General features: G+C 38.4%; 1 protein-coding gene across 4 annotated transcripts; it reads right to left on the reverse strand.

The window, feature by feature from the left end:
* Nucleotides 1-86: 86 nt before the first annotated feature.
* Nucleotides 87-22976, reverse strand: CCNJ (cyclin J). 4 transcript variants are annotated; one of them, XM_043981356.1, is made up of 6 exons: nucleotides 22847-22976; nucleotides 21291-21400; nucleotides 17763-17973; nucleotides 11027-11326; nucleotides 10781-10907; nucleotides 87-1870 (listed from the first exon to the last, which is right to left on the reverse strand). In XM_043981356.1, exons 2-6 carry the CDS (start codon nucleotides 21357-21359, stop codon nucleotides 1456-1458), a joined length of 1122 nt encoding a protein of 373 aa, XP_043837291.1. In that variant the 5' UTR covers nucleotides 21360-21400; nucleotides 22847-22976; the 3' UTR covers nucleotides 87-1455. The 4 variants fall into 4 exon arrangements, with proteins under 4 accessions (XP_043837291.1, XP_043837288.1, XP_043837289.1 ...); XM_043981353.1 differs by having other exon boundaries at nucleotides 10781-10940; XM_043981354.1 differs by having other exon boundaries at nucleotides 10781-10940; nucleotides 22838-22966.
* Between the last annotated feature and the right edge of the window lie 3745 nt (nucleotides 22977-26721).

Below are 26721 nucleotides of genomic sequence, written 5' to 3' on the forward strand. Positions count from 1 at the left end.
GAACTTACTCATTTTTAAGCCAGGAAGACTCCCTCCACCATACCCCTCTCTCCACCCACAAAGAACATAATATATAGCTAACCGCTTAGTTATTGTAATATATTTATTTACCCCCCTTTTAACTTACTACTACCCCCATCCCCCAACATTCCTTGTCCCCCAAATTGCTCTTGTGGTCATGAGTACTACTGCATCCACTGACTAACAAGGCAGTGGCATTTCAGAGAATAAGCCGATCCTGGTACTGTACAAACCAGCTGCCATTAAAGCAATTTTGTAGAAGCACCCTTAAATAACATTTATTTGTTGGACCCAAAAGTTGGTCATAAATCTGTCTCTTGTGAAACAGAAAGTGCCATCCTGGCACAACCTGAGAGAACCTTTCCTCACAAATACATTTTTTAGGCTCTGCATTTTATAACTGTGCTACCTTTTAAGAAAATAAAAGGAAATCGAACTATCAAATTGGGGATAAGTCACGGATTGCAATAAGAAATACAAAACCTACACAGACATATAAAAATGAACCACAGGTACAACCACTTTATCGGTCTTGTGCTATGATCCTATATTCTCATTTGAAAGCGCATGGAAATATTTTGGCCTAATTACAGTTTATAAGCATTTATAAATTCCCATCTGTCAATCTCCTCAATGTCTCAAAAGCATGCTGCATTACAGTTAAATGTTTCCAAGTAGTGCAAATTCCCTGAGTTCATATGTGTTTTCATCTAAACTTCAGGCAAATATGTATGTATATTAAAAACCATGATTTTGTAAACGGAGACAAATTTTGCCCTTAACATCAATATGCATATGCAAATACACATACTATTTGTAAGAGAAAGTTATATAGGATAATTTCTACTAATGAACTTAGTATTATTCTACAGCACAGACCGATACTGCAGCACAGCACTCAGTGAATTTGAATGTAGTCAAAGTTAATCTATGAATCAAGTATATTATTCAAAAACATTAGAATATACAAAAATGACCTCTTCAAAAAAGTAATACTGCAAATTTCCTTCATACAAAAACTGTTTGGCAAGTCCACAGAAAGTGGTTTTCCTTGAGATAAATGTCAGCATAAAGTTTATCATAACCCCATTACAATGAACTAGGAACTGTCCAAATTATTTTTCTTTTTTGGTAATGAATAATGCTTGAAACAACTGGACCTTCAAGTGGGGTTTGGGAATTTTTACTATTCAGAAATTCTTGTGGAAATTACACGCAATAGATTTGACACGTACATAATTATTAGTTCAGTTTTCCCATGTGTACATGATACAATGAAAGGGATATTTTGAATTCAATTTTAGTGGGTTCAGTGTTTGAAATCTTGCTAGCATTCAGCTCTGCTTTTCTTCTGAATAGAACTTTCTTTTTAATCCATATTCTTAGAGGTTATATGAGAACAAAGTCTGGATCGATGCTTACTTTGACAAATCATCACCTCTCAAAGCAGGGAGTGATACAAGGATAATGTTCATTTATCTGATAACTCCTGTTGTAAGAAACACTAAGACAGGGCTTAACTTCTACTGGTATTGCCAGGGACATACCAACACCAGTCTGCATGTGCCCAAGGCCCTGAACGCTGGTTTGTAAGCCAGTAGGACAAGTCTGTAACGTGTAGCTTGACGTGTGAGTGCTGGTAGATACTATCTGTTGACAGTTTTGTTGTTCTGACACTGGATGACGATACTGCAGTGAGGTCTGATGTGCTTGATGGAGATACTGAGGCTGCTGAATGTGGACTGGTCTTGTAGTCTGGGATGTAGAATTAAACACATTCAGCTGACCTTGCTGGGGGCCAGGTTGTCCTTTCTGTTTGTTTGCTTCTTTTACATCGTTATCATGGGCACTAAAACACAAAGAGACAATAAATTAATTATCTTACATACTTAAGTATTCATTTTTTGGTACAATCTTACTCTAATATTCAAAAACTTTAAGAAAGATAAATTTGGCAAAAGATTTCTTTTTTTTTTTTGGTTGGGCAATAAGGGTTAAGTGACTTGCCCAAGGTCACATAGCTGGTAAGTGTCAAGTGTCTGAGGTCAAATTTGAACTCAGGTCCTCTTGATTCCTGGGCTGGTGCTCTATCCACTGCACCACCTAGCTGCCCTGGCAAAACATTTCTTAAAGCAATAGCTGACCTCAAATAACTGATACTACCAGTGTTCTCTTCAGAAAATTACGATGCTGTCTTAAAGTTTGTGACAGCCAGGAGAGTAGAATGTAGTATGTGGATAATATTAGATTTAGATTTTTTTTCCTAGATTTGGGAAAGCAAATTTTAAAAAATTCTGAAGAAAAAGATCAGTGTGATTTTACAGCTTGACACTGTAGAATGAAGTCAGCTCAAGAGGGACTAAAGATTCTAAGGAATGGGTTACTCTACTGAGAAAGAACAGGAAGAGACACCTATAGAGAACAACAAAGCCGCACCACAGGAGCTCCTTGATGCATTTTCTAAATGTACAAAAAACAGATACAGAACCAATCATGTACACAATCAATGTGCCAAAGGGCTATAAACACAATAGGGAAACACAATAGCATTCCTTTTATGTTCCTGTAACATTTGTTTAGCTCTTCTCCAACCAATGAGCACCTGTTTTACATTAAGGTCTTTGCTACCACAAAAAGTGCTGATGTAAACATTTTGGCATACACGGTGTTTTTCTGTCAATGAAGGACACAGACATTTTAGTCACTTTGTTGGCAAAATTCCAAATTGCTTTCCAGAATGGGTGTGTTATTTTGTAGCTCTACAAACAATGCATGAAAACAAAAACATGGAAAGACTTCTATGAAATGATGTGGAGTTAGAAGTAAGGAAAACAATATGCAATAATGACTACAATAATGCAAATGGAAAGAACTACCACAAAAGTCACGAAAATTGAATGTTCCAAAATTAAAACAAAAATAAAAATTTCGTATTTTTTAAAAGAAAGAATAACAGGAAGCCAGTGTAGTACAATGGAAACAATCAGGAAATTTGGGTCCAAATCCCACACACTGTGTTTCAAGTAATTTATGCAATAATTTGGTTTCCTTGTTTATAAAGAGAAGGTAAGTAAGAATTGGACCTTGTGACCTCACTGGCATAGGGAACTTCCAAATAAGAAAACTGCTTCTAAGAATATAGGTCAGCATCTTTTTTTGTAACTTATAATAATAATAATAGTTACCATTTCTACGGGGTTTACTATGTGACACACTATATTAAGTGCTTTAGAATTATTGTTTTATTTGATTTGCACAACAACCCTTGGAGGTAGGTGCTATTATTAACCTCATTTTACAGCTGAGGAAATCGAGGCAGGCAGCAGTGAAGTGACTTGCACAGGACAACAAAATTAGTTAAGTATCTGGGGCTGGATTTGAACTCAGGTCTTGACTCCAGGACCACTGTACCAACTACTTTCCCCTAATTTGTATTGTATTACAGAGTTGCCTGGGACCCTGAGAGGTTAAGTGACTCGTCCAGCATCACAGAAGCAGTATGTATCAGAGGTGGGACTTGAACTGAGAGCTTTCCTCTATTTGCTCTTCTATGCTGATTTTTTCTTCTATAAAATGAGGATGATGCTAACGTTATCCATTTCATAGATCTGTTGTAAGGGAAGCTCTTTATAACTCTCAAAGCACTACCTAAATGAGAGTATCCTTTGTGACACAAAAATCATAATGCTTAAAGATCAGAATATCCAAACACTATGTCCAATATAAGCATTTGCATATCTTAAGAAAACAAATCTACACTGGGTTAATAGTCACTTCATGTAACTGGTAGCTTGATGAATGACTGAAAAGAAGCAGAATTACTGACTTTCTCTATCAAGGGGAACAATCTTCAGACTGAAAGGGATAGAACAGCAATGGTGAAGATAAATGAGCTGATAGTAAGAGTACCTGCTAGCCCTTAGCCTATTTAAATGACCTGACCTGATTGTAGAGCATAACCTAACACCCTGAAAGAACTTGCAGACATGATTGCTAAATGGTTCTCTCAGATAATGATACAGCTGTTGAAGGTGCCATACTGAAGACCAATGGTATCTCAATTTTTTAAAGGCTATGAAGGTTGATTCTGAAAGACTACAGACTTTGATATCCCCTCTAGTAAATTCCTAAAACAGAGTGCCTTCTGAATATTTAGAAAAGGAAGCAGTGATCAATAAGACTAGCCCTGTGGTCACCAGACTTGTAGACTAGGGGAATGCTGAAGACAGAGTAGACACTCGGCTTTCAGCAAGGTATCAGACAAGGATTTTCCTAACATCCTTGTGGTCGAGATAAAGAAATGCAGGTTGGGTCATAGAGCAGTAAAACAGAGAGGTACAGGGGAAAGAACACTGGCTGCAGATTGAGGTCTAGGGTTTTTTTTGTCAGATCTACTCTTAACTTGTTTGAACTTCGAATCTTTTGGAGTGATTGTGTCATGAGTTCGAGAGCTCACTCTTAAATAAAGCCAAGCTTCTCCTAGAAACAAAGGCCCATCTTTCTTTTTTTGGGGGGGGGAGGAGGCAATTGGGGTTAAGTGACTTGCCCAAGGTCACACACCTAGTTAAGTGTCACGTGTCTGAGGCTGGATTTGAACTTAGGTCCTCCTGAATCCAGGGCCAGTGCTCTATCCACTGTGCCACCTAGCTGCCCCACTTCGAGTCTTTTCAGACTGCCAATTTGGAGTTGTGGAAAGACAGGTATAATATTACAGTGGTGGAGCTGTGAAATGGTCCAGCAATTCTGAAAAACAATGTGGAATCGCAGTATGCAAAGTAAATAACTAAATATCCATACCCTTTGACCCAGAGATTCCACTGCACTTTATAATCCAAATAGGTCAGTGACAAAAAGAAAGGCCCCCACAGACACCAAAATATTTATGACTGCACTTTTTGGAGCACCAAAGAATGAGAAACCAAATACAGACCCATAAATTGGAGAAAGGTCAAACAAGTTGTAGGATATGGAGTAAAAGGAATACTACTATTCTATAAGAAATAAAGTCTATGGTGAATTCAGGGAAGCATGGAAAGACATCTAGGAACTGATGTAAAGTGAAGAACAAAAAGTGGCATAAACAATGCCAACAACAATGGTAAATGGAAAAAATAACAACAACAAAGAAAATGTAACCAAATATTGTGTAAATTTATTAACCAATCTTGGCCCCAATCAAGAAAGATGAGAAAACATCTGCTCCCACTTCTTTGCAGAGGTGGGGGACTATTGGTGTATTGTTTTAATAGCTTTAAAAGAGGAGAGATGAAGGAAAAAGGAACGTACTGATAAAGAAAGGCGAAAGGGAATAGAACTTATCATTTCTCATAATTGGGATACATAAAAAGAAATATAATCATGAGCTAAGAAATGGTTCTAATATGAAACACATGAATCATATTCTTATCTTAATTGAATGGAGGAGTACTGAACACAGTGTTTGAAGTGGGTGATACAATAAACTCAACAAACAATCAGAAAGGGCAGAATCAGGGAAGAAATAATAACCCAAATTTCAACTTCTAAGGGAATATTGTAATCATCTTCTTTGTAAAGTGAATGGGATAGGGCAAAGGAGGAAAAGCCTAGGAGAATATGAGAAAAGTATGCTATTAACAATCACAACTGTGAACTTAATGGGATGAAACTGACCCATAAGAGTGAAAAGAATTAGACCAGAAAGAAAAACCCAACAACATATTGTTTACAAGAAAGAAGCTTGAAAGATTCACATAGAATGAAGGACTAGAAGAGTATCCTGCTTGAGGCAACTTCAAGAAAGCAAGAGTAGCAATCATGATCTTAGAAGATGCAACAGTAAAAATAGACATGGTTACATGAGATAAAAACGAAAACTATATTATCCAATGAAATTGTATCAATAGTTATGATAAAGTCACTAAATGGCACACCATCAAAATACTTAAAAGAAAACTTAAATTAGTTTCACGGAGAAATCGTAAAGTTATAATAGCTGGGGCTCTCAATATTACCCCCTCTTAGACAAATCTAATGAAAAGATGAACAAGAAAGAAGGTAAGGACTTGAATAAAATTTTATTAAAGTCTGACATAATATATATCTGATGATTACCGAATGGGAACAACATAAAGGAATATGTATGTGTGCACGTGTGTATGTACACACACATACACATGCACACACACACACCCTCAGTTGTGCATAGTACTTTTATGAAAAAGTGACCATATTCTAGGGCATAAAAACTTCATTAACAAATGTAAAAAAGTAAAAATAGTAAGCACACACTTTATTGACCACAATGCAGCAAAAATTATAATAAAGAATCTTTGAAGAAAGCATTCAGTCTTAAATGGGAGAGAAAACAGTTTAATCTTTAAGAGTTGGTGTGTCAAAGAACAAATCATAGAAACAGAATTTCATCAAAGAAAATTACAATAAGACATATGTCGAAACTATGGGATGTAAAATGGAGAGGAAAATTTCTATCTAAACACTTTCATCAATGAAAGAGATAAAGAACAGATGAACCACTATAACTAAAGAAAATAAAATCTCAACAATCCCAAAACTCCAACTGAATAGAAAAGAGATGAATCAAATGCAAAGAAAAAACAACACTGACTCCATAAATAGAACTAGAAAGCTTTTTTTAAAAGACTAGTTTCAAAAATGTAAATAATTCACAACTAAAAAAGGAAGAAACTATTTTTCCCAATATGCCAACAAAACTGATAACTTAGATGAAATGAATGTTTATGAAAACATAAAATACTCAGATTAAGAGGAGAAATAGAGTATCTGAACAAAACAATTTCCCCCCAAAACCACATAAGGAACACTAAGTTTAGTACTGAGAGGGAGGTGTGGTGGTGAAGAGAAACAGTACTAGATGGATTTAAAAGTGAATTCTATCAAATACTATAAGAACAATTAACTACAATTTAAGAGAAGCTATTGGGGAAAAAAAAAACAAACAGGAAAAGAAGGGATCCTACCAGATTCCTTCTGATACAAATATGGTCTTGATACCTAAACCAGGGAGAAACAAAAAGGAGAAAGAAAACTAGAGAACAATATCCCTAATGAATACTGACACAAAAATATTAAGTGAAATATTAGCCAAGTGTCTATAACAATATATTAAAGATTCTACACTACAATCAGGTTGTATTTATATTAGGAATACAATGTTGCTTCAATACGTAAGAAAACTATAAATAGACCATATTAATGATGAAAGAAATTTTAAAAATCACAGAATCATTAGATGTAAAAAAAAAAAAACCTTTGAGAACAGAAAACATCTTTTATGTAAAAAAAAATTTAAAAATACCAGAAAGCATAGGAATAAATGAATATTTCTTTGGTATGGTAATCACTATCTCTCTAAAACCAAGACCTAATATACATAATGGAAAAACTCTAGAAGTCTTTTAATTAAGATCAGGGGTCAATCAAGGATAACCACTGTCACTGCTACTATTTGGCATAATCCTAGAAATGATAGGTATAGAAATAACATAAGAAAAAGAAAATGAGGGAAAAGGAATAGGCAAAGATGAAACACAATAATGATATGATGGTTTATGCAGAGAATACCAGAGATTCAACTGAAGATTAATTTAAGGGGCAGCTAGGTGGCGCAGTAGATAGAGCACCAGTCCTGGATTCAGGAGGACCTGAGTTCAAATCCAACCTCAGACCCTTAACACTTAGTAGCTGTGTGACCCTGGGCAAGTCACTTAACCCCAATTGCCTCCCCCCTCCCCCCAAAAAAATTAAACAATAACTTTAGTAAAGTAGCAGGGTAAAATAAAAATAAAATAAAAATCACAAAAATACTCTTTTCTGTATATTACCAACAAAACCCAACAGGAAGAAATAAAGAAATTCTATTTTAAAAAACACTACAGAATATACAAAGTATTTAGACATATACCAAGTAAGACCAAGTACAACAAAAAATACTCTTTCTAGAAACAGAGACCTAATTAATTGGAGAAACATTCGTTGCTTGTAGATGGACTACAATGTAATAAAAATGATAATTCTACCTATATTAATATTTTAAATTTAGTATTTGGTTCCATATTAAGGCAACTACCAAAAGTTTATTCTATCAAGCTAGGAAAAAAAACCAACAAAATTAATTTTCAAGGAATAAGAGTTAATAATGGGGAGGTAAGGAAGAGGATGGGAAGAAAGGGAGAGTAGCATTACCCTATCTGTACTAGAAAGTAGTAGTCAACAAAACTATTTCATAGAGGTTCAAAAATAGAAAAGGCGATCAGCAAAACAAATTAAGAACCTAAGATCCAGAAGGCAATGGTGTTTGATAAACTAAAGAACCCCAACTATTAACGTAAGGACTTACTATTTAATTAGAACTGCTAGGAAAACTGGAAATCAGTTTAGCAAAAATTAAATTTAGTCCAACATCTTATACCATATATCAAAGTAAGCTCCAAATGGATATATGACCTAGATACATTTTATATGGATGGCAAAGTATATATAGTTCAGTAGCAGTTGATGTTCTTGACTGCTTTTTCTTGGTATTAAGCTAAATTTTCTTCATCTTCCTCTTCCCTTCCTTTGAATGTCTTACAAATCAATCTTTGAATGGCTTCACAATTTTATCATCTCTAGCCAATACTGACACTCTATATAGTCAACCTAATCTGATTGGTTTTCCAATCTTTGTTCTCTTTAATACTATTTCTATCTCTTCTAGAAGAACACTAGAAACTGTGTGGTTAAAATCTAAGTTCCACCATCCTTCTCTGTAAGAGTTTACTAACAAGTTTACATTCTAAATTAGTTATGCTCAGCTGTAATTTCTTTCATCTTGGCAAATTAATGAAATATCTGATATACAGTGCTCCGCTGTCAGAGTACTTGCAGTCTGTGTCTATGTCTTTGTCCATCTATATCCCATTTTTCATCATCATGAACTTGTTTAAATAGGTCACAAGTAAGTTGCTTTAATTGTATGGCATATCTTTCTCACTCATTTTTTTTTCACCTAGCTTTTTATTGTTTATCTTTGTTTTAACAAGTCAGTGGTCTGTCTGTACAGAAACAGACAATCTATTTGGGTTAAAGAATAAACCAACTCTACAAGTACAATGGATATAGTTAAATAACAGTTCATGTACAAAGACATGGGAATGTTAGTGAAGTGCAAACTCAATGAGTTGGTAGTGATTTGACAGTCAAAAAATCTAGACAAAAGGAGAATACCCCTAAAAAAACGGTTGGTATTCCCACTGTACTCTTCCCCATTCAGACCACTTTTAGAATACAATGTTCAATCCCGGGTGCCACCTTCTAAAATAAAACCTGACAAATCAGACAGTGTCCATAAAGGCACCAGAATGGTGTAAAGATTCAAATATCACACCATATGAGGACCATTTAAAAAACCTGGGTACATTTAGGCTGCAGAGAACTCAGAGGAGGCCTGAAAGAACTCTTATAAAATTTGCTGAGATGTCATAAGAAAGGATTAGTACATAGTCTGTCTCCTGAGGACAGAACTGTGACATTTTTTTTTTAATTACAGGGAGAGGTCAATAGTGGGTTTTTTGTTGTTGTTGTTTTTTGCCTTTTTTTTTTTTTTTTTTGCAGGGCAATTAGGGATAAGTGACTTGCCCAGGGTCACACAGCTAGTACGTGTCAAGTGTCTGCGGCCGCATTTGAACTCAGGTCCTCCTGAATCCAGGGCTGGTGCTTTATCCAAATGCACCACCTAGCTGCCCCTGGTCAATAATGTTTTAAAGCAAAAGTTTCCTTATAAATTACATTAGTCCAAAATAGAATAGACTCACTTTTGTAACCATACATGTTTAAATAGATGTCCATTTTATATGGAATGTTGTAAAGGGTATTCATCCAACTGAACAAGATGTTGGACTAGATTATCTCTAAGGCCACTTCTTTTTTTTTTGCAGGGCAATTAGGGTTAAGTGACTTGCCCAGGGTCACACAGCTAGTACGGGTCAAGTGTCTGAGGCTGGATTTGAACTCAGGTCTTCCTGAATCCAGGGCTGGTACTCTATCTACTGAGCCACCTAGCTGCCCCCTAAGGTCACTTCTAACTCCAGTATCTTATGCTTCCAATTGCTGCTCAGACTGAAGTCACTGTACTATTATATAAGATTTAGAGCAGTTTCAAAAGGAGAATCCCCTCCTTGTTGCCTTTCATAGGATGTCTCCCTTATGTCTTAACCCTGGGGACTGTCAGACTACCCTCACACACAGGCATATAACTACTAGAAGCTAGTGTAAAAATTTCCAGAAAGTCCCTAGGAATCCCAAGGTGCTACTGCCACTGTGGGTGTGGTGTGGCAGCCCCCCCAAATGATCTTGGAACAGGAGTGAAACAAAATCTCCTCAATGAAGGTCAGAGAAAACAAGGATGTATGGAGGAAAACAAGGATGTAAAATTTATTCTCTGTTTCTGTCATTCACCTATTATTCAAATCATGCTAATGACTTTTATTTGAGTCTCTGCCTGATCACAGGCCTGGATCCCCTCTTGCAATTTTATGGCCTTAACATTATGTTCACAGAACTTAGCTGGCTGCTAGGGGCAAGGTTTTTCCAAAGCCCTTCATGAAAATCCACTTGTAACAACCATAACTTGAACTGGTCATTTCTAAAGCAACTTGTACATTAGGAAAAATATTAGAAAACATTATGATTTAAAATACTATTTAATTCAAGGAATTACAATTAAAACCATAAAATCTGTAAATAGAAAGAAGCTTACATCAATAGTCGTTCAATGCATTGCACCAGGAAATCCCAAGAGTAGGCAGTTAGGCGATGTAGTCTAGTAGGCCATGTTGGCGAAAGACGAAGAATAATTCTCGACGAAGCTACACAAGCAGCAGCTACTAGAGAAGGTGCATAATTTAGAAAGGCATAATCTGTGAAGACATCAAGAACAAATTTAAGCAAGAGTACAAACAGTCACCAACTAACAAATCTTTCTTCAGGAGAAACAGAAGTATACCTTGCAGTGACACTTCCAAAAAATAATCAGCATATTTTGCCATGTACAACTTGGTTTTTTCTAGACAAACCATTGGCCAGCCATCATGCAGATCTGTTTCATGGACTGCTTCAGAAAGATAATACTCAATAAAATGGGCAGCTGTTGGAAGGCAGAGGTTCCACTGAAATGTTTCTAACAGCAATAGCTCCATGTGTAGTAAATTTTGTTTTGTTAATACTAGATTCATGTTAGTCATACAGCCAAGGCTGTTCAGCTGCTCTAGTTTGGGCACGCTATCTTCCTTTTCTTCAAATTTACCTTATAGAACAAAAACACAAAAGGAAATGATTAAGCAATAGGAAATTTTAACCAGTCAATGAAATATTATTTATCTGCCATCAAAATGTGACACACTTGATCCAAAGAAAATGTACCTTCCTCCTAAAGCATATAAAACATGGAATTATCCATTTTTCCCTCTACTGGTTCTATAGATTAATGTAGGTAGTTCAACATTTTCCCCCCAGAATTCAGAGCTATGGAATGTAGTAAACATTCATATGTATATTTTAATGCATAATGAAAATAGAGCTTACCATGTCAAAGAAAAACAAATTATCTTACCAGCTAAATCTCAGTTTGATTTAAGGTCTAAAATAATAGGTTAATGAGCCTTTTAAAGCCTTTTTTTTTTTTTAAAAAGAAGCAAAAAATGCCCTTTTCTACTTTCTTCCCCCCAAGGTAGGATGTCATTCTGTGTTTTTATTTAAACTTCAAAAGTACTTCAATTAAAAAAAAATAAACACTTCATCACTGGAAATAGATTGAAAGTCTTGTACAACACAATTATTTGAATAGATCTGAAGAAATTGGATTCTGCATCCTTTCTCCACTCTGAAAAAATATAAATAAAGAATGTTTGAAGTGGAAGGGAATTGAGGAACTATTCTGTTGAACCCTCTCCTTTCAGATATTAAAACCCAGAGAAAAGTGATTTGCCCAAATCAGAGGTTCTCAACTTTTTGGGGGATCATGGAACTCTTTGGCAATCCAGTGAAGCCTATGGACCCCTTACCAGAATTGTGTTTAAGTACATAAATAAAACATACAGGATGAGAAAGGAAACCTATTCTAGTTATAAAATTGTTTTTACCAAGTTAAAGAGATCCTCTAAAACCTATCCACAAACCCCTAGGTTAAGAGCCCTGGCTAAAGGCATATAGCTAAAGTTATCTATACCTCATTAAAAGTGGAACCAGTACTCAGATCCAGGTTTCCTGACCTGTAGGTCCTGTACTCTTCCTAACTATGCCAATTATCATGCTCTTGCTCCTTTACTAGGTAAATTAAAATAAGATTTATTTTTAAAATTTTTAATTTTTTTCAGGCAATGAGGGTTAAGTGACTTGCCCAGGGTCACACAGCTAGTAAGTGTCAAGGGTCTGAGGCTGGATTTGAACTCAGGTCCTCCTGAATCCAGGGCCAGTGCTTTATCCACTGTGCCACCTAGCTGCCCCTAAAATAAGATTTAAAAGACAAAAATGACAATTGCATAGAACCAACAAAATCTCAGGGGTTCTAACTTCTTCTTGAGAAAAAATGCTTTAAATCCACGTGCAAAGATTAACATTAATTCTATTCTTTCTCCTAGCTAATTCCTCATCACCCAGCAATCACTCTTCTCTAGGAGACAGTTACACCTTCTACTTCAGCTTTCAATCATTCAAGGCATTACCTTTATATAACCATAAAATTTTGGGAACAATCTCCTGAACTCACAAGGTCCAAACCTAACTATATCCCAGTAAGACCATCCCCCCATTTTAGGGATGAGGCAACTGAGCCTGACTTGCTCAAGACCATCTAGCAAGTGGTAGACAAGGAACCAGTCCTCCCGTTTCAGTGAACCAGGCCTTTTACCTCCTGATGAAGCTCATTTACTACCACAAAATGTGACTTTATGTCTAGGTGAAAACACTGTAACAACACCAGTTTCAATAGCCACTCTGCGGCTGTCACAATAGCATACGCCATTCACATTTATGAAAATTTCTCTGTCCATCAGCTTGCTTCCGTGCTCATAATAAGCCAGCTGGTGAAACCTAATGGCCATAAACAAGTCATGGACTCATTTTAGGTAAAATTCATGTGTGTGTGTGTGTGTATATATATATATATATATATATATATATATATATATATCATTGGTGGTAGGAAATCTGAGACAAATTGTCTATAATCCAGAATTTTCATACATATTTTATAAATAATTAGCCCAAATGAGCATGCTTAAATGTTCCAAGCCTCAAACTATCAACACCTATTTATGTCCAGGGAGCTGCTCTAAAATTGCCTTAACCTATGAGATAATTATTCCAAATTATTATAATGTGCAGATATAGGAGATAAGTTTATTGGTCTGACACTAACAAAATGAAATTCTTCAGAATGAGTAAGGAATTAGAAATGCAAACCAAAACTTTGCTTTGCCAATTACAAAGTGGCAATAATACTTGCCATGTACTTCAAAGGATGGTTGTACACATTAATTAATGAGAGGTTTGTGTTTGAAGTTGCTTAGAAGAAAGATATTCATTATTACCAGACAGTGTTAACTAAAATTCTGGTACTCCCCTGCATAATTCAAAGAGCAAGAATGCTTTATATTGCCTCATTGAAACTTCGACCACCTCAACAAATGACAAGGTTACAACTTTTACGGATGAAGCAGAGAAGGCTGGAGCTTCGCCCAAGGTCACAAAAGCTGAGTATCACTGAGAACAGAAGCTGGAAGAACTGATCTTTCCAACCCCACATCTGGACTTGTAGATCAAAGCATAACAACTCCACTTTGTGTGCAAGACTATATTATCCGAGTAGGCAGGGGCATGTTATGAAACCTGCATTAATGAGCATTTATATGAACTTTGTATTTACTAAGTAGTTATTAAATAAGTGAATATTTCAAAACTTACTGACTTTAGAAAGGCAGTATATTTAAGTAACCACATTTGGGATTTTTGCTTTGTTTCAGATGAAATTCTTGGGGAATTTTTTTTTTTAACTGGTGATATATCACAGCTACCTCACCACTTCAGGACGCCAGCTAGCTTTTAAAAAATTCATGTGCAAAATAAATAAATACAAACTCCAGGCCAAGAATTAGCATTGTGTTTCCTTGAGGCTCCACATCAAGTACAATGTCACTGAATAATGTTAAGATAATACTCTGCAAGGTAATGGGCTTTGAAAGACAATGACTTCAATTACTTCATAAAGCCGAACAGAGCCATATAAATAAGGGGCATCTACATAGTAATATACTTCCAAAGGCCTTTCTTGACTTTTGGCTTCATTTAGATTCTGAGGAACATAAAAATGGCATATAAATATGAACAGAAGTGACTTTTGGGGCAAATGAGAGAAAAGAAAGACAAGAACTAATTAAATTTCTGGCCAAAAACCAAAACAATTCCACTTTTCTGCAATACTCAAATGCCTGTCATGACAGAGCAAGTTATAGATGGTAAACCACTTTATCTACAGGAGACCAGGTCCATGCTAAGACTAAACAAGGATTTGGCTATGTTCTATTTTAAGTCAAGAGGTATATGACTGAACCTAGAATCACCTAGAACTACCCTAGAACGTATCAGAACCATTTTCAATGCTCCATGGCTGTCCAACTGGAAAGAGAGACATCAAATAGTAGAATTTATTGAGCATCCACATGCTAGGTACAGAGGCCACAAAGATGGATGTAATGGATCACACAAACAAGGAGCAGACACTAACAATAAGAGGATCAGGAGAGACTTATGGAATTGAAGCACAACACAGGGACCCATCTTACAGCTGGCACAGTATGTTGATAGGTTCCAGGGTCTTCCTACCAACTATACCTGGCCAGATAAGGACAGCTCAGTAGCGCAATAGACAGAGCACTGGCCCTGGATTCAGCAAGACCTGAGTTCAAATCTAGCCTTAGACACTTGACACTTACTAGTTGTGTGACCCTGGGCAAGTCACTTCACCAGTTTTCCTCAAAACATTCAGGGCCATCTCCAGTCATCCTGATGCATATCTTGTCCCTGGACCCAGAATGTTCTGGAGGAGAGAGTGAGGCTGATGACTCTGCACAGCCCTCCCTTCACTGCAAGTCATCACATCACCTCCCAATGTCATGGTCCTCTTCAAGAATGAAGAGGAGGTAACACCTAGCCAGTCACTCCTCTAGCTGATGCTGTACTTCAGCAGCCCAAAGTGCCATATCTTGGATTGCCTTTTGCAGACTCGGGAGAGTCAAGGTCTCAATATCATCTTCTAAGGCAACAATTCTTCTCTCTTTTTTTTTCAAGGCAATGAAGATTAAGTGACTTGCCCAGGGTCACACAGCTAGTAAGTGTCAAGTGTTTGAGCCCGCATTTGAACTCAGGTCCTCCTGAATCCAGGGCTGCTTTATCCACTGCGCCACCTAGCTGCCCCTAGGGCAATGATTCTTAACATGGGGTCCATGGATGCCAAGATCCATGGAAAGACTTCAAGAGATGCTTGAACTTGGATGGGAAAAAATATTGATAACTTTGTCAGTAGAACTGATTTCCTAATTCTATAGATTTTATTGAATTTTTAAAAAAATATCATGGGTCCATGGGCTTCAGCCTGTCATAAGAATCCATGACACAAAACGTGAATCTCTGCCCTAGGGCTACACCCCAAGACTGGACGCTTCTACTCTATGCATACTTTCTAAAAGCATGAGACAAAGATGCAGCGAGGGAGGCGGGTGGGGGGAGTGTAGATCTTGATCAACTAATAGGCCAAAATTGAGGATTTTATATGCACAATGGTTGGGGCCTCTGTCACTTATTACCTAAGACACCCACAAGGAACCGAGATTCCAGGCATGGAGAAACACTGGTTCCCAGGGTCATCGTTTCAAGATCTGTAATCCCCATCTTTCCCCAGCCAAGAGAAGGGTGCCAGGATTATTTGAGGGAGGGAAAGGGACTTTGGCACGTGAACAGCACCAATTCTGTTTCAATCTGGTAATAACAATTCACATCGAGAAAAGTGATCTAAGTGAAATGCCGATGGTCTACAAGGCTAACAACAACAAAAAGTATCCTGTTTTGCAAATACTTAATGTGTGTGACCTGATAAGTACAACTTTAATCATTTGTAAACTATTAACCCATGGCAGTTTACCAACCCACAAAGCTACCAGGTTAGCTGAAGTTCCTAGAAAAGCAAGTGGTAGCTCTGGACATCAAAAAAAGGGTTTACCTTAAAGAATGTTCTCTCTCTATAAAATACTTGTTTTAATACTGCCTAGGTTGCCAGAAAACCTAGGGCCAGCCCTGGGGCTTGTGAAAAAGCGCTTTCCCCTCCTATGAAAGCATATACCCGAGATAATCTCTTTTATATACAGATGTCCAAGTTAAGTAATTATAACTTATTTGAAGATGAATTGTTAGTAGATAAATGAGAGCTTTTTCTTTGGCTCCTCCGAGAGACACAAAGACTCTGGGAACAACAGATTAAAGGTGTCGGGTAAGTGACAGAAAGCAGTTTTGTGTTTGGGATGGGAAAATGGGGGAAGAGTTTAATTTGACAGAAGCTAGATCTCAGAAGAAACCTATCGATTTCATGGGTATCACAGCATGAGAGAGCAGAGAAGGATGGGTTCCAGAAGAGTCATGCATAGAGCTCTTGGGTGGCTGGAAAGAGGAATTCAATAAAAGGATCAGGAATATAAACATGGGATAAGAAAGATCAGAGTCTAAATGGGCTAAACAGAGGATCTGGGTGGCTTGAGAGAAGTACCTAGCCTGGTTTCAGAGCAGATTTTGTCTCATAATTTAGGAGGCAACAAGAGATTCTGTCAGAAGTGGAAGTTCAATCACAGTGACGGGAAAATAAGGCCCAAGTCCTAAATTGGACACCACTGGACTTGATGCAAAAAAGTAATTACAGTGCTGCTATAAAGCTCACACCCCTACTTATTCTCACCACCCATATTTAAGTAGTTTTGGTAGCACTAAAAATGCTGGGCCTGAGATTATGTTGTTGTCATCACACTTACTAAGAGAAAAAGACAGGCAGAACATGATGGCTCCAAGATCTCAGGCCCCAGAAGAAGGCAAGTCCTCCATCAGGTGCTGGTGGTAAGAAAAGGCTATACAACTATACTCTGCCATGGTGACAATGAGAATGTGGATAGTAGAAATCTAGGCTGTTTAAAAGCCTCAATTTATGCTTCCGACCCAACCTTCTAAGACAAAATTAAATAAAAATTAAATAAAACTTTCCTTGTCCTTATGTCTTTTGGTGTGAGTGCTGACAAGCATTGAAACAGTTCAGGGACAGGCATTAAGACAAAGATATAGCCAGCATGCAACGGTATGTATTATCTATTGGTAACATAAAACTGATAAGGCCACCTGTCATCCACCTACCACATAACTATGCAATGCTGAGGTTACTGGGAGACTTGAACATCTACACTGTTTAATTTTCTACAGAGACACAACTGTAGGCACATTCGTCCTTCCATGAAAGGGCATCACACAAGGTTCTTGATCACAGTGGTTCATAACAAGATTCTATAATACTCATCTAAATTAATCTTCTTATAAAACAAATCTGAAGGCACATTTCCTAGGTCTGCTTTGTTTAAATTGACAAAACATCAAAACTGGTCTTTACACCAACAGTAAACGGTTTCCAATTTTGTCAGAGAGTACAAACTTACTTGCTAGAAGCAAACAAGAAAGTGCAACTAAATGCAGCTGCTGGATGGAGATGTCATATCGATCCATAAAGAGGTCGAGCAAATAGACAGCGAGATGTCGTGCTGCTGGGCAAAGAGTGAATCGATTGCTCACAATAGCAATCAGGTCTGCAAAATACCGCCTGAGATTTAGCTGAGGAGACTGGCCTTTATAGGTGGGCAACTTCAGCTCCTAAAATAAAAGCAAGAATATTTAGCATTAAACAAAACCCAATAATGAACCATTTCAGTCATTGCAAATATTTTATATCCATTTGCTTTTACCTGTTGTTATTTCTAATGACTGAAACACTCTGAGTAAAATAAAAGGAAATTGAGAACATGTTTAATAAATGGCCTAAGAATAAAATTTAATTATAAAAATTATTCTTTTCTAATTTTTTACTGTTCCCTTCTACTGTCTAGTGCTACTTCTGCTGTGACCTAATAAGTGCCTTGGTGGCACAGGCAATTCAAACTAGAGGGATGAAAAGGATGCTCTAGACATTTGTTCTCATTAAATCTTATCCAAATAAAGATCTCTCATGCTTTATGAAAAGTCTGCATTCTAGTAAGATTTTTTTAAACACAAAGATGAATCTTATTTTCTTTTTTATGGTTTCTATCATAAAATCAGTGACATCTCAAAAAGAAAAAAATTCTCATAAGAGCCTAAATACTTTCAGATAGGAAGGAATTAGAGGCACACCCATCTGAAGTCACTGTTCTTTAAAAACACGAGTTTGGGTAAAACAATGTTTAAGGGGCAATTAGTTTTATATAGTAACCCTATTATAAACATGCAATCAATCAAAAGATGTTATATCAAGATTATAATATATTTTAAACCATTATATAAAATGACATTGGTTAGAACAACATTAGGTTGAATACATGTCTGTTGATGGTAGCCAGGTTCAATAAGTTGGCTACTATAATATACTAATAACTGCATGATTTCTAGAAGTCTAGTCCACATTAGTAGTCTTTCCCCCCTTTTTATCTCTCCTTTGTTATTAGATGAACAGATACATGGACAAAAGTTTACTTGAGTTGTATTGATAACATCTGGCCCCTTGGACACCAAGTAGGGAGAAAACATGAACAATTCTCCTAAGAGCACAGGCCACTTGACTACATACTTGAGCATTTCTAACATGTGGCACAACTATATTGTAATAGAATGTACTATGTCTATCACTATCTACCAGCAAGATATTCTTGCCTGAAAGTATGCTAAGTAAGTACTTTTAGGCTCTGCAAAGTGAACAAGTTTCTTATTTTACTAATTTTCTAAGATCTAGAGGTTATATTTACTTAAGACAAGGAAGATTTGTGTTAACCACCCAACACTCAAGTATTATGGATGCAAAAACAATAATACAGAAGATTTTAACACTTTATCAGAAATACATTAAGATTGTAGACTACTTTTTTAAAAAAGGGAAATGCACAGTAGCACAGGTTATGTCAGATAACCTTCAGACCAATAAAAAATAAGAGAATATAACAAACTATATTTCTTCAAGCTTGTAAGCTTCTCCTCCCCTACCACTCAGTAATAAATTTCTTTCTCAATTCCCTACAGAATCCATGTTACAGGAAAGACTTGATCACATCAGCACCCTCCATCCTATTTATCAATTCCCCATCAGATAATCCCAAACTCCATTCTCCTTAAGTGGTTTAATTATTTGAACAAGATTAAAGTGCAGGCAGGTGAATCCTTAAGCACAGGAACAGCTGAAGAATCTTGCAAACTAAGAATTTTCTTAAACATCACTAAAAAAGCTGGCCCTTTGGAGTTTCTCCAAAAATTACTTAGAAGTTCCTGAAAAGCCTTCGATATCCTTCTAGGACCCAAGGATGAGGGCTAACAAAAGAAGAAGGAAAGGCAGAAAAGCACCAACTGTCACACAGTTTTGATCTTAAGACATTTATATCCACACACCCCACTCACTGGGGAAATAAACTGGATAAAGTAAGCCAACTTCTTGGAACTCTCTCAAAAAAGTTTAACTTCAGTTTAGCATAAAAAGTATTTAAGGACCTCTTATGTGCAAGATGCTCAGGATACAAAGATAAAAATAAAATCAATAAACTGCAAATCCATTCAACTCAAACTGGGAAATTGCAAAAATATCTTGATTGATTTGTACTCTGAGAAAAAAATCTATCAAAGTTTATATGAAATAAGGAAACTTGCATTCACTGGCACTCATTATTTTGCACACGGTAGGAGCAATGTATTTCTGAAGGGAAGAAAAAGTTTAAACTGTAAATGAAATTTGCATAAAAAAGTATTCCATAAAAATTGTTAGTTTTCAAAGTGGGGTTAGCAGCTCTGTTCACAACTTTCTTGAAACATAGAATAGGTATTATTATAACAAAGCTCTTAAAGGAAAAAAAAAACTCAGCTAAAATGTTTTACTAAGTATACCTCTTTTCCCTGATTAAGTCTATTTAGATTAACTAGTCCTTCAGAAATATTAAATCTGCTAATAAACTACTTGGCCGAGATAAATGAAGAAATATAGCAACTTGATACTTTCAAACCAAGCATAGCTGATCTGATATTCTAAATCAAAATTAAGTATCACAGTTTAGTCAGCTCATTCTTCTGAGACATTACCTTCTTCCTAAGTTCAAGAGCCTTCCTGCAGAGGATTCAACTGTAGTGTTTTCCCTTGTTCTTTCATTTAAGTAAGGAACCAGACCTAAAACTGAGTGGGATTTAAAAGCTTGTAGATCAGAAACCTTTAATAGTTATGGAGAAAATGGAGAGATGGCTCAAGGACTTTTTATTTTAAAATATACCCCCAAAACCTCTACTTCTGACCACACAACTAAATACATATTATTGAAAAGATGATAACAATAACTATAACAGGTCTACTTTTGCACTTCCTGCGATACATTTATGTATTCAGAATTCAATTGTTAGCAGAATTCTCAAGACCTGAATGAAGCGTTTGCCCTTTCCACCCTTTAAGGCTGCCTTTATAATGGTATTCAGTCTCCAAGGAGCAAAGCAAAAACAATATATGCTGTTAAGGAATTCTTTTATGTACTAAAGCCTCTAAAATTATACATACCTAACAAAAGTGAAAGGGAACTGGTTAATAAAGAAAAATTAAGATCTCTTCCCTACCCCCACCCACAAGAGTTAATTTAATTATTCTTCCTACAGTTGACTGCTTAACCCATGGGGGGGGGGCGGGGGACAGGGCAAGAAGGGTCTTGCCCTTTTTGGTAAAGGTTTTTTCTTATGGACATGTTTTGTATTTTTGAAATACAGCCCAGGAAACAAAAAAAGGAAAAACAAAACAAAACAAAAAAAAGGAGCTGACCAGAGAAGGAGGCAAACTCAGCCATTTCCCCTTTCCTGTTCTACAACTACAATGAACTGAGATGTGAGAATGTTGGTTCTCAGGCATGAGCAGATTCCTTGTGATTATTAGATTATCTGATTTAGGCCACCTGAGGGGGTGAAGAAAAATTCGGGATTACCTTGTATCTTAGTGCTTGATGAATATCAGCAGCCAGCTGTCCTTTCCACCACTGCCCCTCCAGCTCCATGGGATGGGATGGGAAGCTTAGCCAGATCCAACAGCTTCAGTCTATATGCAAATATATATAATATATATACAGATATACGGGACAGTTTAATGAGAGGAAAGCTGGGATGCAGTTGATCTCCACAAATCTGCACAAAAATCGAGATCGTCTGTTCTCTCAAAGCTTTACCTTAAAAACCTGATCGACCCAACCCAATATTTATGAAGGACATAGCTTCTGAGGATTCAAGGACAAAGCAGTCCCTGCCCTTGAGAAACTTACAGTCCGTGGGAGTGAGGGTGGGGGGATATTAGAGGAAGGAGACATCGATAACAACTAAGGGATCAAGAAAGGTTTCCTAAGGGAGAGTAGTGGAAGTAAGGTTTAAGAAGCTAAGGACTTTAGGAGGTAGAGGTAAAGAGAATATATGTGTGTGTGTATGTATATGTATATATGTACATATATATATATACATATATATATACATGTATATATGTGTGTGTGTATACACACACACACACACACACACATACATATATTTTGGAGGCAGGGAGGGCGAGGAAGGCGAGGAAGGGGAGGAAGGCGAGGAAGGGGAGGAAGGGAGCCCGCACAAAGGCATCTAAGTGAGAGACGGGACGCTGAACTGGGCCTCGGCACGTATGACCCGGACCAGGAGCTGGAGCAGGTTTAAGGTTGTGGGCTCTGGGACCCACTCTCAGAACCACCAGCCCTAGGATGAGGACAGATACCGGCATCTAGGGCAGCGGCCGTCACTCCACCCCGCCCCGCCCCCCGGGGGCTTGCCTCCCTCCCACCCAATCAATAAGCATTGACCTATCTAGGTGTCTACGAGGCAGCAGGTGCTACGAAGGGCTGGGGGCCCGAAGGAGTAGGAGGCAGAGAGAGAACTGCCCCCTCCCGTCAAGGGGCTTCCGTTCTATGGGCAATACAACCCTTGCTCAACAAAGTGAGATACACACACACTCTCCCTCTCTCTCCCCCTCTCCCCCTCTCCCCCTCTCCCCCTCTCCCCCTCTCCCCCTCTCCCCCTCTCTCCCTCTCTCCCTCTCTCTCTCTCTCTCTCTCTCTCTCTCGGTGCGAGGCTTTCCCTGCTCTCATGGGGCTTACATTCTATCGGGAGAAACACCCCCTGGCACACACGAATTCTTAGCCCTATACTACATGCCCAGCACGAATTGGGCGCGGGACAGCCAAAGCCCGGAAAGAAACCGTCCTTGCCCTCACTGGGCTTCCGTTCTACTGGAAAACCCAAGCTGGCCCAAGTTAAGTACGATATGCAGGCGTGCGCTCCCGCACACCCTCAGGATGCTCTCCGGGACAGCCGGGGGGCCGGACCTGGCGGCAGGGAGCGGCTGGGCGGCGGCTGAGGGCCCAGAGCCGGAGCCGGACAAAGGGCCCTCCCGCCCGCCGGGGCCTCCGCCCTCAAGCCGACAGCTCCCGCACCCTCCTCGCCCCGCCCCCTTCCCCCGGTCACTCACCCAGAATACCTGCGCTCAGTGTTCGGGTCAGAGCCCGGCTCATCATGCGCGGGCGTTCCCGGGCCCCAGGCTCGGCTTCAGCCCCGGGAGAAGCCGCTCTCGCCACTCATTGTTAAAGGGCCAGGGAAGCGGCCGTGTGTACAAAGCCAGCGCTGGGGCACATGCCGGACCCGCCTCCGCCAATCCCGTGTCGCCTTACAGCGGGGTCGCCCGGGCCTGTCCAATCAAGAGCCGCAGCTTGGAGATCCAGGTACTCCTCCTCAAGCGTCTACTTGGTAACTCTGAGAGAGCTGTAAGTACTAGGCATGCTCAGTTGGGTTGCACGAGCTGGGCCAGGGCAAAGGACTTCTCCTGCGAGGGCCTCCTCCTCCTCCACCACTGCCACCGCCTCTGCCACCCAGGCCGACTTTTTGATTTGGTCCAGGAGGGCAGGGCAGGGCGGGGCGTGGCGGCGCGGGGAGGGGCGGGGCGTGAGGAAGGTGGGTCAGACTACCACTCGCAAGACTGCTGGCAACCTGTGCGAGTTGTTCGGCCGTACCAGTAACCCGGTGAAGGGATTTTTTTCTTACCTTTTCACGCTTTTCGGACGTGTGTGTGTATGTATTTTGCACACGTATACACACAAATTGGTTTATATAGATAAAAATATAAAATGAGGGATGTTAAACATCCAAATAAATGTTCTTAATCACCTTAGGACTTTAGTTCAAACTTAGTGAGCATCTAATGTTATGGTGAAAAAATAATAATTATAAAGTAAAAAAGAAAACATCGATTGTGAGCAAGGCACTGTGCTTCGTGCTGGGGAACGCAAAGACAAGAAGGAAACTGTGATGTACAGATAAGTATAATAGGAAGCTGAAACAGTTGGGAGCAAAGTGGAGACTTATGACTAAAGGGAGAGAATTTTTTTAGCTGGGAAGATCAGGTAAAGCTACTTCAGGGAGATGTACCAACCTGAACCCTGAAGGAGGGTTGATTGTAAAAAGCAGAAACTAGAACAGTAATAAAAATCTGACATTTATATAGTATTGTGTGGTTTTCTTTAATTTTTTTTTTTTTTTACATTTTGAGTTTCAAATTCTCTGCTTTCCTATAGTCCTTCCACCACCCGCTAAGGAGGCAAGCAATACAATATCAATTAGACAGGTGAAGTCATTCTTTTTTTTTTTAATTTTTTTTTTTACTTCTGACTCTCCTCTCCCTAGCTCTGCACTCCCTTTTTTCACCCTTCCTTCTTTGTCCTCTTCCCCTCCTATTTTCCTGCAGGGTTAAATAGATTGCTCCTCCCAACTGGGTATGAAAGCTTTTCCCTCCATGAGGCCACTCCAGATCAGGGTCCCTGAGCTAATTCTGTGTTCTAAATTTTTCTTCCTGCCTCCCTCCCTCCTCAACCCTCCCTATGAGATGAAGCAATTCAATGTGTCCTACTGGTGCAGTAATGCAGAACATCTTCATCTTCCTTGAAAGTGTTTTGCTTTTTACTGCTCTCTCCCCCAATCTGCCCTTTCCTCCTTCCCTTCTCCCTCCCCCCACTCAGGGCAAAAGTATATTACTATACCTACTTGAGTATGTATGTTAGTCCTTCTTTGAGCCAATTCTGATGATATTAAGGTTCACTCACTCCCCAACTCCTTCCCCCTCTTCTACTCTCATCCATAAGCTTTAGGTGAAGTCATTCTAAACAGGGCTTTATGGTTTTCAAAGGACCTTACATTTGATTCTCAAGACACCTCTTCCAGGTAAGTACTACAGGTATCATACCCATTTTCCAGATGAGGAAACTCAAATTAAGTGAAGTGTCAGTGATGGGATTCAAAGTGATAAATCTCCTAATTCCAAGGTGACTGACTTTAGAGATAAATGGGTGCCTCCTAGCCATGAGGGACAGCCTGAATGAATAAACCAAAGCAGGAGAGAACTTCTTGAGTTATTGGACACGAAGGAGCTTGAAGGGGAGTAATGAGAAATAAAGTTGGAAAGATGAGAGCCAGATCATTGAAGGCAATAAATGCCAGTCTGAGAATTTGTATTTCATCTTGGACATATTTTGAGTAGGGGAGAGACGTGGACAGTCTTAGCAAAATAATTTTGGTAGATTGGGAAGGGAAGAGACCAAAAGCAAGACATCAGTGAAGAGGCTGTTGCAATTGCCCAAGCTAGTGGTGATGAGAGCCAGACCCACAATGAGACAGGAAGAAGTGGGGAGGAGACTGAGGTGAAATGTGGAGATACAATTGATGGGACTTAGTATCTTATATGATGGGGGAAGAGAGTCAAAGAGAACTCAGTTTTGTGTTTACAACATGGATGATTGGGAAGATGGCACTGCCATCTGCGGAAATGAGGCAGTTTGAGGTAGTGTTGAGGAGAATAAAAGTCCTCTCATTCTGATGAGTCTTCCCTTGCTCAAGGTATTTTTAGAACACCTCTGGGAATTGCTTTCAAGAGCCTATGGCACCTTCTTAAAATCAAGAATTTAGGACAAGGCCTTAAAAGTCATGAATACAACCCCACCCCCTTTTATAGATGAACAGACTAAGAGAGGGAAATGATTTTCTTAAGGTCACAGAAGTGGTAAACAGAAAAGCTGGAGGTCGAATCCAGGTCCTGTAATTGTAAACCCAGTCAATGCACTTTCCATTTCACTACACTTCACTCTTCTCATCTCCTTCCTTGGTGACGAAGCATCATCCTTTGATTATAGTTCCAAATTCTGAAAATAACTAAGAGTTATTTGGGGCCAACTGTGATAAGTAAACTGAGTGATCAGGTTGAGTAATATCATTTTTGGTTACAGATAAGGTGTGATTCTAAGGTGGCAAGCTGTCCTGTTTAACTTGTAAACTCTATAAAAGCATTTCCCCAAAATGAATTCTGGAAATGTTTTTACTAGTGGAATAAGTGTTTAGTTTCCCAAGGTAACTACTTTGAAGGATAACACTCACTTGGATATATGAATTGTATGTGAGAGAGACAAAGGCTGAGAAAAGTTACTCATTACACCTTTACATGACTTGTACTATCTGTATATTCTGTGTGGATGTCTCCCCTAGTGCATTTTAGACTAACTCCTGGATTAAAAGGGTTAGAGGGCTTGGTCACTGGGAAACAAGTATATGCATTTCCCCTTGTTTAACCCCTGGCAAAACATTAATCACAACTAGGGAAATTCTTTTTGACATTAACAAGAAATGATGAGGCAACTGTACCCATAGGTTTTTTTCCTGGCAATATTAGAAGTTTGAGAATTTTGTATCAATTTACCTAAAATACAATAACCATTCAGAATGAAAGAGAATTTCAATTCCTACTTATGTGCAAAGCATTGTACTAGCTACTGAAACAAGTCTTCACTTGAAAATAAATTACATTCTACCAGGGCATACCAGATAATGCACAAAATAAATACAAGGTTGTTATCAGAGGGAGAGGATACTCACCATCATTGCTGGCATCAGGAGAGGCTTTGCAAAGGAGAGTATGTGCATGCAGGGGTGTTTTGTGGGAGGAAGAGGGTGGAGGAAGTGTGTGCAGTAGACATCTCAGTATTTTTTTATTCTTGAGGGCATATATACATCTGCCAATAGTGAATGAATAACTATGAGAGTATACAAAATTTTACCTTATATTCCATTTCCCACTATTTTCCTACCCAGGATATGATCAGAGAGAAAAAAAGAGGTGCAGGAATTATTGTATTTTTTAATAATAGCAGTTGAGCAACCTTAGTGTTAACACCATCATCTTTGAAATGGTAAAAGAACCAGAGGAGGGCCTCCTTCTTTCTTCTTTGTTTCTTTGTTTCTTTTTTGGTGAGGCAATTGGGGTTAAGTGACTTGCCCAGGGTCACACAGCTAGTGTCAAGTGTCTGAGGTAGGATT

Source organism: Dromiciops gliroides, chromosome 2, assembly GCF_019393635.1.
Source record: "Dromiciops gliroides isolate mDroGli1 chromosome 2, mDroGli1.pri, whole genome shotgun sequence".
Taxonomy (NCBI): Eukaryota; Metazoa; Chordata; class Mammalia; order Microbiotheria; family Microbiotheriidae; genus Dromiciops; species Dromiciops gliroides.